At 38.4% G+C, this 11,995-nt stretch overlaps 2 protein-coding genes across 3 annotated transcripts; one reads left to right on the top strand and one right to left on the bottom strand.

The window, feature by feature from the left end:
- The first annotated feature begins 656 nt into the window (after positions 1-656).
- Positions 657-6,825, top strand: gpha2 (glycoprotein hormone subunit alpha 2). The gene is made up of 4 exons (XM_067578965.1): positions 657-2,792; positions 5,117-5,249; positions 5,499-5,683; positions 5,768-6,825. The coding sequence occupies exons 2-4, from the start codon at positions 5,129-5,131 to the stop codon at positions 5,870-5,872; spliced, it is 411 nt and encodes a 136-aa protein (XP_067435066.1). The 5' UTR covers positions 657-2,792; positions 5,117-5,128; the 3' UTR covers positions 5,873-6,825.
- A 1,710-nt stretch (positions 6,826-8,535) lies between these two features.
- On the bottom strand, positions 8,536-11,883 carry LOC137174471 (glycoprotein hormone beta-5-like). 2 transcript variants are annotated; one of them, XM_067579769.1, is made up of 3 exons: positions 11,446-11,883; positions 10,194-10,398; positions 8,537-8,847 (listed from the first exon to the last, which is right to left on the bottom strand). In XM_067579769.1, exons 2-3 carry the CDS (start codon positions 10,395-10,397, stop codon positions 8,659-8,661), a joined length of 393 nt encoding a protein of 130 aa, XP_067435870.1. In that variant the 5' UTR covers position 10,398; positions 11,446-11,883; the 3' UTR covers positions 8,537-8,658. The 2 variants fall into 2 exon arrangements, with proteins under 2 accessions (XP_067435871.1, XP_067435870.1); XM_067579770.1 differs by lacking the exon at positions 11,446-11,883 and having other exon boundaries at positions 8,536-8,847; positions 10,194-10,439.
- Between the last annotated feature and the right edge of the window lie 112 nt (positions 11,884-11,995).

The raw sequence follows: 11,995 nt of genomic DNA, 5'->3' as shown, positions 1-11,995 counted from the left end.
GTCACACATTCCGTTTTCCATTGACATAACTAGATTGGGAATGTTTGGGGTAGAGGGGCCATAAGATGATAATTGTGTTTTCCTTAGGTGTGTGTGAGAGAAAGAGAGAGAGAGAGAGAGAGAGAGAATATGTGTGTGTGTGAGTGTGTGTGTGCGTGTGTGTGTGTGTATGCGACAGTGGAAGCCATAGTCCACCACAGCATCTATCCTGCATTTGTAAATATCTTATTAAAATGTTAAAATGATGTATCATTATTGCTAATTATTGCTGTCTCTACTGTTAGAAGAAACGTGTGTTTACCAAATTCACATCTTCAATCTGAAAAACAGAATTTCAATGTCAAATTTTTCCTCTGTAACTAAGATTCTACAAGCATTTAATAATTCAGCCTTAAAATTAAACCATCCGTGTAAAGGGTAAATGTTTTCTTTCCGTCAGTTTCTTATCAGGTCTTTTTTTGTGTGTGTAATCAGGGCCGTAGCTGCCACTGAGGACGCAGGTTCATGTTCAGGCTATTGTTACATGTTATAATTTAAAGTTATACTGTACATAGTGGGTTGTCAAAAGACAAGTAACAATATTTTCTAGACACAGATTTGATAAATTTCAAAGTTTAATTAGGAAATTTTCCCACTTGGTAGAGTAGAAAAAAGAGATTATATTTTATGAGTTTCATGAAAAGGAACTCCTTGATATGTATATGTAAAATTTTTACAGAATTGTCATGCTTCTTAAAAATGATTTACAGATGGAGGGGCAACTTTGACCAAAGACTTCAGTATACTTGTAAAATCTTGGACGACACTGACTGTATATCAGTGTTACAGTGAAAATAAGACTTTCTTAAAACTAGTGAAAATATCTGCCAGTGCAGTGAGAATATTTTCAACCTGTTTCCAGTGCAAAAATCAACTAGTTTTAAATATATTTCTAAAGTTAAGTTTCATTATTCTTGATCCTTGAGCCTTATTCTTTCCTTAAAATACAGACATTTATTTCCAGAAGATTCTAGTTGAATTCTTTTGGAAATAGTTTGAAATGTTCTTACTGCTCTGGCAGACTTTTTGCACAAGAAAATAAGGTTTTAGGACTCAAATAAAGACAGAAATGATTTGGAAAGCTGAGCTTTTGTAGTGGACAAATAAGCTTGAAAGAATTAAAGAAGTCCTTGTTTTTCCTGCTCAAATCTGACTGAATACAGTACTGATCCTCTAAAATTGTTTGGAGGGTTACATTTTTGTCATTTCATAAAGCCATTTGTATCTGCAGTCTGCATTTCAGAGTCTGTGGCAAAAAAAACCATACAGTGGAACAGCAGTGATGACTGCACAAAGATGCATCCGGGATCCAAAGATTAGTAAGTTAAACAAAATGAGTGTTTGCATCACATGCACCGGATCACCTCCAGCTACTGATAATTGACTGTGTTTTTATCATTTAGTGAGTTCATCGCATTAAATCTCTTTGCAAGACATTGATAGGTTCCTAAAGTAAAGTCATTTATTTATATAAATAGCCCAGTATCAGTGGGCTTTAGAGTCTATGTGGGTTTTGCAGGACCACAACTCTCCGGGAGGACAAGAAAAGGCTCATTGAAAAACCAAAAGCATTAAAGTAACCTCAGGAGAGGAAATTCAATTGGAGACCCCCCCGCCCCCTCCTTCTGATGACTGGAGTTGCTGATCCAGCAAATAAGACATTTATTCATTCACCCTGAAACCCAGATTCTCATGGAAACCCACCAAAAGTGAACAAAGCAAACCAATTTTGGGTCTTTGCAATGCTTTTAAAGAACTAAAACATATGGGGAGAGACGGGGACAGTCATCAGTGGTCAGATGTGGCAATGTCTGCCCTTTCTTACCATGTCACAGTAACTGCTGCAAAAAAATCCAACAAATAATCTGTAAGAAAGACTCTATTAAAAGGATTTCTTTACCCGCTGGAAGTTGGTTGCTAAGCTGACTTCCTCCGTTGAAGACAAGGAAGAGAAGAAGCAGAGCCAGGCGTTCCCCAGAATATACCCATCATGTGCCACACACACAGTTGACCCAAACCCACAATATCTTCTGACCCGACCCTGCCCTTCCTCCTGCAGCCACAAATGGAAAACCCAGGCACACTAAGTGTGTGTGTGTATGTGTGTGTATATGTGTGTGTGTGACAGAGAGAGAGAGTTCTTAAATTCAATTTAGTGTATTTTTTCAATTGTAGTGTGTTTCAATTGGCAGTCGAGGCCTAGAATATTATTTTTTCTGTGATTTTGTGTGCGTTCATGCCTTTATGTGACTTATTTGTGTGTGTGTGCGTCTCCATGCATGCATGTATGAGGTACAGCTGTGTGTGTTCTTACTATTGTGGCAGTCCGTTGATGGAAAACTTATCTAGTTTTCCTCTGTGTCACAGCGGTCCCCCTAAAGGTTTCAACCAGAGAGGGAGGAGGGGCAGGGTGGAGGGACACAGAGATGGTTACACACTCCAGGAGAAAGACGAAGAGAGGATTTTTATTTTAATTTTTTTTATGATTTTCAAAAGACTGTTTACAAAGAGAAAAAAGGGGGACCCGTAAGAAAGGTAAAAAAAAAAAAAAAAAAAAAAGATTCACACACTCTCAGCTCTCTAATTGTGGGTGTGTCCACAGCTACTGTATAAGTGCCTTCGCTCTTACCTGTGTTACTTATATCCCAGCACGAGGCTCAGAACAGACACACTCATACACACCTGTCAGTCGACACACCTGCTCTACACTCATCCAGGCTCGACAAGCTGCGCTCTCCACTCTACGACTCCAGGTAAGACTGAGCTCCTTTTTACACCTGACTTTAAATTAGGCTCAACTGTTGGTGGGATAGACTTTTAAATCCTTTGATTTACAATTTATAGAGACACAATCTTTCCTAGAGATTATAGAAGAACAGTCTTGTACAAGCCAGACTGCACTGAAAGTGTGGTAAATTTGGGGAAAATACCCCTTTAAACCCTTTTATATCTACTAATATGTCAGACTTTGCAAGCCTGCAGGATTTTGCATGTATTCTTATTAGCTGCCACACTCCTATTTTTATATCAACATATTAGATGTAAATGTGTAAATTGCACATTTTTAGAACATTTACTTCTTTTTGTTAAGTTTTGCAGTGTGTGGAGAGGGTTTTTAGTGTTGAGGGTTTTATTTTAAAACGCCTCACAATTATTGCATTAAGCACTAGTGCTAAACATTATTATTCCAATGACATCTTAATTCAAAAAATACTGGAAGACAAAGACATGATAATATGTGTCTCTTTTGAGTCTTTGGCATTTTGGGGATTTATTTTCCCCTCAGTAAGACTGTACATACAGTAGATAATGATTACAGGAAGACTGCATTCTATTAGCGTTGCTTAATACTGACTTAAATTAGGAATTTCAAGTTCTTGTGGTTGCAAAGATTGCACTCATGCAAATACGGGCAGTTGAAGCAGCCTCTATGTAACAGCAATTGCAAAGTTTCACTGCTTAAACTATTCAAAACAAAATGGTCTAATGTGATTTCAAGGTCAGTCTTTTAGAAACTACAGACCTGAATTGTTCATATATTTTTAATTTAAGAGGACATTTTAATGTAATTTATATTGAAGCATTCTGAGCTTTCTTGCTGAATGTGTACATATTCACAAATGAAAAGTTATGTAAACAATAGTACCTTTTCCCCAAGGGTTTAGGAAAGTTTTTTAGGTCTATTTTGAGCATTTTTGTCAATATTGAATTACTGACACTGGCTCAAATTACAGCATCTTGGGCATTCTCACTTAACCTTCTTCTGCAGAAACTTTCTGAAACTGATAGATGGTGTTTGTGTTCAGGAAAGATTGGAAACTAAACGATTATAGGTTTCTGAGTGTGTCTATTCTGTACGCTGTATTGGTGGTCTTGTGTTTCCCAACCAGACTGAACACCAGCCCTCCCACCTTCACCTCCCATAGCAATTTGTAGCATATTACAACCCATTTTCCTCAAAGACAAACCAAACCTTCAGGCGTGGAAACCCCACATAAGAGGAAAAAGCCGGGCATTTCCCCCTTTCCGACCAGCTGACACAGGGTTAATTGCCACACACACACACAGTCTTGACCCGTTAATTTGGTCGTACCGGCAGCGTTAATGACGTCCCCAGGGCCGCTCCGCCATCATCACAGCCAGAGATTCCCAACGCTCCAGTTAGAGGGAAACGGAGCTGGAAAGAGCTGCCATAGTAGAGGGCAAGGGTCAGGAACATGAAATTCCCAGGAAAACATGACTTTATTGTTTACACACGTGTTGGAGCGTGTGTGTGTGTGTGTGAAGGGGGGCATGAGCACATGTGTACACAGACCCTCACTCAGGATCAAGCATGCATGTATGACACATGTAAAACATATATTCAAAGTCAGGACTTTCATTCATGTACAGTATCTGATAATGTATTTGCTGTCATGTGTGCAGCCTACGTGTGCGTCTAGTCGGTAAAGTTGTGTACGTGTGTCAGCAGGTAGCTGTTAAATGAGGCAGACTGAAAAGATTAAGAGAGTATTGTTTTTATTCACATTAGCTGTTCCTCAGCTGAGTGACACACAGGCAGATGTGCAGGATGGGAAATCACCTCGGTAGATGAAGGAGGGAGCTCAGGGCAACGCTTTGATTTGAGGAGAAAGCTCAGAAGCAGAAGATCACCTCAGGTTGTGTGGTCACTCAATCATGGTTTCTGCTGTTTCTTCAGCTCAGGAAACCACGTTAAGATGTGTCTGAAGAAACGCTGGTTCCCAACCTTTTTATGTGCAGCATGTCTGTGAGCGTGGAGCAGTTCAACCAGAGATGTTTCTTTTTTAGATTGTTTCATGTTTCATGTGGTCTAAAGAGGTAAAACTCTCCAGTATCTCACAAGAAAAAAACAAAGATTTGAGAAAAGTCAGAAAAATAAACATAATTTGAAGCAGAAATACCCCCCTCCACCCAATATTTTTAATCATTTCAATCAACGATGTTGTGTACTATTTTGTATGATTTTTGTAAAAGTTGGAACTATTTTGCATAAAAACCTCTTAAAAATTTGATGCTGGGGTCTTACATACTTTACCATTCTGTTTGGGTCCTCCAGGCTGCCATCCAGATGTCGCTGTGCATGACCTCACATCTCTGCCTGCTGGTCCTACCAGTGATGTCACTGATGCTGCTCTTCTCTCCAATTGGTTGGAGCTACGAGAACCTCACCCCAGGGTGTCACCTATATCGTAAGTTTTACACGTTTTACACATTTGTTGGCATATTTTCATGATGAAATCTGAGGAAGAGAATCTATAAGCTTCTTTTTTGGGGGGTTTATGGGAAATGTGGTCTTGAGAACAGTAGAGTCAGCAGTTCCTCTAGTTGTATATTGTAGATGAAGGTATCACAATAACTTAAACATTGATGTACTGATAAATTTCAAACACACCTTCATGCTCGCTCATCCATCTGTCCTCTCCTTCCTCCTCCTCCAGCCTTCAACGTGACCATCCGCAGTGACCGTCGTGGCACGTGTAAAGGCACCCACCTGGTCCACGCCTGCGTCGGCTACTGCGAGTCCAGCGCCTTCCCGTCCAGATACTCTGTACTGGTGGCCTCCAACTTTACCCACAACATCACCTCCGCTTCACGATGCTGCACCATCAGCAAGGACGCCAAGGTGAGGGGGGAGGAGATCTGGGTGATAATGGGAGATGTACTTCAACATTGTATCGTTTTTGACCATTGGCTTGTCTTCTCTCAGGTCAAAGTTCGCCTGGACTGCCCTCAAGGTCGTCACCATGACGAAATAGAGATCCTGACAGCGAGGGCGTGTCGCTGCGACATGTGCCGCAAGTCCCGCTACTGAAACACCAAGACAGTATGCTGCATATCAAATGAACAACAAGATAACAACCAAATTACAGTTTAGTCAGTCCAGCGGTACAAACTTTGGTAAATAACTGAAATATGAGAGGGCAGGTTTTATTTTCAATGACGCATCAGTAACTATCTTTTTTCTATCTACAGTTTGTTGATTTGCTCTGAATGTTGAAGAAAATACACTTTAACTTATTTAAGTAAAACATGAATTGGCCTTCCACCATGTTACTGTGAAAATCAGGCTTTCCTTCATCAGTTTTCTGAGAACGAAAGGAAAAATTTCAGTTGAAATCAATTCGAGCAGTAAAAACTGCGCTGATCAGTCACTCGGTTCTATAATATTGAAATGGCCATTTTGGACTTTTGTATACGTGTTAAGATGCACTGTTTGTATGTGTGAGTGTGTCTGTGTGTTTGTGCAAGGGAGGCTTTTTAGGAAATTTGACTGGGACACATTTGTGTTTCTGTCACATTCACTACACATAAACTGAACCTTTTTTTTATATATTTTTGCTTTTAGGTTTGGCAAACACTTGACTTATTACGCAGCTAGAAATGAAATTAGCCATGTTTCCCTTCATACTGAGTAAGTTTTAAAAAAGTGTAAGAGACTCCAGCATTGTAATCAATCAAACTGATTTCACCTCTCTTTCATATTTTGAAATACAGTACATTACACTGACAGTTAAGACAAGGGTGTTGGTTTACAGGTCGTCACTTAATTCACTTATATTAAACAAAAAAAGTCAAACAATTGTCAACTTAACATCAACAATAACCACTAAACACAGACAAGAGACTAAAGAATGTACAAAATTTATTTATATTTATGAATTTGAACTTAAGGACATTTTGTAAATAATATCTATTGATGAAACCAAAGAATGTTTGAGATGTCAATGAAATGAAAACAGAGAGACTGCACTGTATAATTTGTGATGAAACTGTATGTCAATAAATTTCTATTCTGCAAATGTAAATTGATTTAAGTGATTTCTTGATTTTTGTTCTTTCTTTACACACAAACAAACACATACACACACACTGTGTTAACCACATCTCGCAGTCTTAATCAGCAGATGTAGTTTCTTCAGATAACTGAGCAAACTTTAACTGATGAAGGACTTAAGATGTAGTTTAAAGCCCAGCAAAAGGGCAAAAGGCTAGTAAGTGGCCCTTGAGTATTTTTTTAAGATGTTATAGTTAAAATACTTAGTTAAAAAATAGTTTTAAAATACTACTTCCAAGGTCAAGGTGTTCTTCTTTCTCCTAGTGTGTTGTCATTCAGCAAACAGGTAAAAAAAAAAGTCTCATCTAAAGATTTAAGTAATTTAGATTTTTAAAATGACCAATAACAAAAAAGTAATAATAATTAATTGGGTCCAGCTGTCTAGCATTGTGAAGATATCAGCTATTACTGTTTTACAATCTGTGGAGAACAGATGCAGCCAAATACTAAATAAGAGCTTCAGGCAATATTTTCTTTATTTTTTCTACATAAAATGCAAACATGCCTGTTTTCAGATATACTGTTCTGAAATTCTGCATAGTTAACATCACGTACTGTAAGGAATAAGGAATCACAGAGCTCTCATTTTGAAGTCAAATGCTTTCTCTGTTCATTTCTTTCTCCTTTCTTACATACAGACATACATCACTACACACATGGTCTTCAATCTACAGAAACTTGATTGAACTTGATTGAATCTGTGTTTGGATGTATTGTTGGGTTACTAAATGTCAAATTCCTGATAATATTGATTGAGTATGATTCTTTTAACTATATTTCAGGACATTTTCTGTTATTAGATGGGCTATATACAAACCATCTCCAGAATTTAGCCAATGCTCTCACACTCTGACCCGGAAAAAGTCATTCACACACTTATTTTCTCTAGACTTGACTACTAGAACTCTCCCATCTGGCTTAAACCAAAACTCACTCTCTCACCTCTCACCAACTAATTCAGAATGCAGCAGCTGGGCTTCTTACTGGTTTTAACAGACGACATCACATCAGCTCAATTCTGGCTTCTCTCCATTGGCTCCCTGTTTGATTCAGAGTTGATTTTAAGATCTGCTGATCACTTTTAAAGCACGTCTGGGTCTGGCCCAAGCTACATAACAGAAATGTTGACCCAATATGAGCCAGTTGGGAGCGTTAGATCCTCAGGTGGGGCCTTTCTGCTGTTTCAAAGTCAAGGCTTAAATCTAAAGGTGACTTTTGCCATCAGGGCCTCTCGGCTGTGGAACGACCTACCTGAGGAGATAAGGCTCGCAGAATCAGTGACTTCTTTTATATCACTTCTTAAAACCCATTTTTATAGACCAGCTTTTATGTGATGTTGTCTTTTTATTGTTTTCATTCTTTTCATTTGTATTTATTTATATATTTGATGTTTTTTATTGTCTTTTATCTTTCACCGTCTTTATCTTTCATCATCCCTCTGTCTTCTCTCTACTGTGTTTTTGTGTTCTTTTGTCTTCTTGTTTAAACTTCATCTCAACTTTACCTTAATTTTGTCTTGCTTTTGTTAGACCTCACTGAGTATCCTGCTTTTGCTTTGTCTCTCAAAGCACTTTGTAAACTCTTTTCAAACACTTTTAAAGGTGCTACATAAATACATTTATTATTATACCACTTTCTAACATTTCTTGCTAGAGAAAGTCAGAAAGTCACACACAGTCAAATATCTTGATTCCATCATTTTAATCTGTGTCATTCATATCATGTGTTGACAACATTGTTTTCTGAAAGTGGCGTCCTGCCCCTCAGAAGGTCTCACACTCGGTGTCCTGCGTGGAGCAGACGGCACAGTGGCAGTGCAGAGCCATGGGATAGTGGTAGAGAGAGGAGATGTTGGGCTGGCAGCCCGGCAGGCGGGCGGTCATGTGACGGGTACGACTGTACGTACACACACGGTGTTGTCGGTGGATGTAGGGAGGATCCGGCACAGGTTTCTGCAAGGTTCACACACACACACACACACACACACACACATGTTATTTTTACAGATTTACCAACAAAGTTTCTATGTTCAAAGGTCGATTAACAGAAGACGTGGAGCTGGTTGTGGTTCTCGCTGTGAGATAACCTCATTCTTATTATTAAAGTGAGAGGTAAACCTTTTCATTCTTTTTACTCAACACACAGACAAATATGTTGGTGTTTCAATCGTAGTAATAGTTGTATTTAATGCATTTTACATTAATCTCAACAGTTAATGGTTTCTTATTTTATTAATTAGCTTTAGTTACCTACTGTAACCCCAAAACCCCAAATTTTCATTTTTACATTTCAGTTTTTGTACAAATTGAACAAACAAGACATGTGAATTAGTGAGCTTTAGTGGTGCTAATCCTAACCCTTTATTTTTAGCTTTGGACAGAGCTAGCTAGTTGTTTCCCTGTGTTTCCAGTCTTTATGCTAAGCTAAGCTAACCTATCCAGCCTCTGGCTCCTGCTACATATTTACGGTATAAAAATATTCTCGAATGCAACAGTACAAAATGGCATTTCTAAAGAAAAATATTCTGTACTGTCTTCCTTGTTCTAACTTGTATCTTGAGCACAGTTTTGGTCTCAGTGAGGTCACAGCGGTTGATGACACACACTCAGTACAACAACCTAGCGGGATGACATGTGATGACACGTTACTGTGAAACTGCAGCATGAAGAGCTGATATTGTTCAACATTAGTCAGAGATCTTTACAATATAAAATATTTGCTACAGTTGCTTTGCATTTGTCCACATTTTGTGATTATGTGTTGATTTCATTTGTCATTCTTGACCTTGGAAATAGTAGTTCAACTTAAGGTCCTCTTACAAGCTTTTTCTGAGCTTTCAGTTGCATCTTACCATCCATGGAAAGAAGTCCATGAGATCCAATTGAAACCTTCAGAAAAAGTTAGACAGTAGACCTTGAGTTGAGATTTGTTTAGTCAAATCAGCAAACTCGATTCACTAAAGAAGACTGATATACACAAAATGGTAGTGATCATAAGTTAAGGTCCACTTCTTGGTTTTTTCTCAGCTTTCAATTGCTTTCTTACTGTTTTCCAGAGATGGAAGTCTATGAGATGCAATGGAAAGATCCAGAAAAAGCTAATAAGTGGACCTTAAGTTAGGATTTTTGTTGTTAGACTAGCAAACACCATCAACCTGAGGAATACAGTGAAATTGCAATATGTTTCTTTTACTATGTGACAGCTCCGTTGTTGCAAATTCAGAGCTTTTGACCTCCTGAACTTTTTCACTTGGGGGTCAAGGGGAATGTGTGTGTGTGTGTGTGAGTGTGAGCGATACCTCCCAGGTGTGACAGCGCCCCCAGCAGGCCTCCGTGGTGATACGCAATCCCTTGCAGCCAGGCTTCTGGGCCACAAAGGAGAACTCTCGCACCGCACAGCCCCGGAAACTGTGGAGCGTGCTGGTCGTCACAGCAACACACACCACGGCTGCCCGGGCAACCAGGAGGAGTAGGAATGAGAGGGACAAGGGGTGCAGATGCATGCTGGGAATGATGGGTAGAGGAAGAAATAAAAAAGAGGGTTAAGTTAACTACGTTTGAGGGAGGGAATGATATTCTAGTTTTTATATTAATATTATTATTTTATTTTATATTATTCATCAGCTACAAGTGACCTACCAGGGTCTGATACAGTTCACCTTAAAGGAAAAATGCCTTTTTTTCATGTTTATATTATTAGTGAAGAAACATTGTATTGATTTAAAAAATAATTAATGTTTTCATGAGTTGTATGTCTTGTGCTCCTCCCCTCCCTTTCATTTGTCATGTCATTTTAAAATTAAAATAAAAGTTATTTTGTTCCTGAGTTTTTATAATCAGAACAGACTAAAATATTCAGTTTGGCATCTTGTGTAAAATTGATAATAAAAGGTTTAATTGCCAATATTTTACATCTTCAGGGGAAGCTCTTTACTGACTTGCCAGAGCAGCATATACTGTGACAGCCAGCATGACTCCCCCTGGTGTTTATTACAATGATGGCAGCCAAAAGTACTGATACACTGTAAAAAAATATATTTATTTTAAAGGGTAATTGATAATCCAAAAATGAACCTTCAAAACAACAACAAAAATGCATTTCAATGCCATTTAAGTGAAAAATCTGACAGTGGACTGACACTTAATTTCAGCTGCATGAAAATCATTTTTTCTCTTCTTGTCTGAGTCAGAATCGAGAGTCATTTCCTAAATGCTTGTATTTTTAAGCAAAACACTTAAACTGCACTGAAATAACTGGAATCAGCTCAACTCAGCCAGACTGTAGAACGTTTCACTTGTTTTAAGAGATATAGCACTGGAGTGAAAATACTTTCCACACTAACATTACACTATGTTCTCTTATGTGTACAAAGACTTCATATAGGCTATGAAACTACACTAACGTGGCGTAAAATAGCCTACTTTCTTATAATTATGTACACTTTTTAACCCTAAAGCAGTTAAAAGTCTCTTAGAAATGAATGATTAGTAAAGTTTTAATGCTATATACCTGTACTATACTACTTAATGAATGTTAAAAACACATCTCACCTTCTCAGTTGAGGGTCTTGCAGAGATTTGAGCTGCTGGAGTCCTGTGTGTCTCTGCTCGCACAACAACCAGTGAATGGAACCAATCTGTCTTTGTTGTTGTTTTTAGAAGGCCATTAGGGCGGACGGACACTCTGACATCATAGCAATTACAATGAAATACCATTAGAGACCCCAAGCCAGAAATAATGGAGACTCCCTGGAAAATACTGTTGCTTGTCTATGTTTTGTTAACCTCAGCCTGTATCTCTGTGTGTGTGTGAGCCAGTGTGTGTTCAGTTCTTTATCCAACTTTGCTCAGTGATGTGAAGAGTGTCAGTACTCAGCTTGACACCTACTCTGACTATGTGATTGTTGGTAATATGCAGAAAGAATTGTAATTTTAAACTTTTAACCCACAGAAATGGGTAAAAGCTACATTTCTATGACTTTAACAAGAAATGACAGACTTTACAAACTGTGCTGTTTCAGATTTTTGGATGTCATTTTGCTACTGTTTCAGATAGCCTTTGGTTTCCATTCATCTGCACAATGCAGACTTTGCAAATTGA

Source organism: Thunnus thynnus, chromosome 22, assembly GCF_963924715.1.
Source record: "Thunnus thynnus chromosome 22, fThuThy2.1, whole genome shotgun sequence".
Classification (NCBI taxonomy): domain Eukaryota; kingdom Metazoa; phylum Chordata; class Actinopteri; order Scombriformes; family Scombridae; genus Thunnus; species Thunnus thynnus.
The sequence above is the reverse complement of the archived record's forward strand: the minus strand, read 5'-3'. Positions and strand labels throughout refer to the sequence as shown.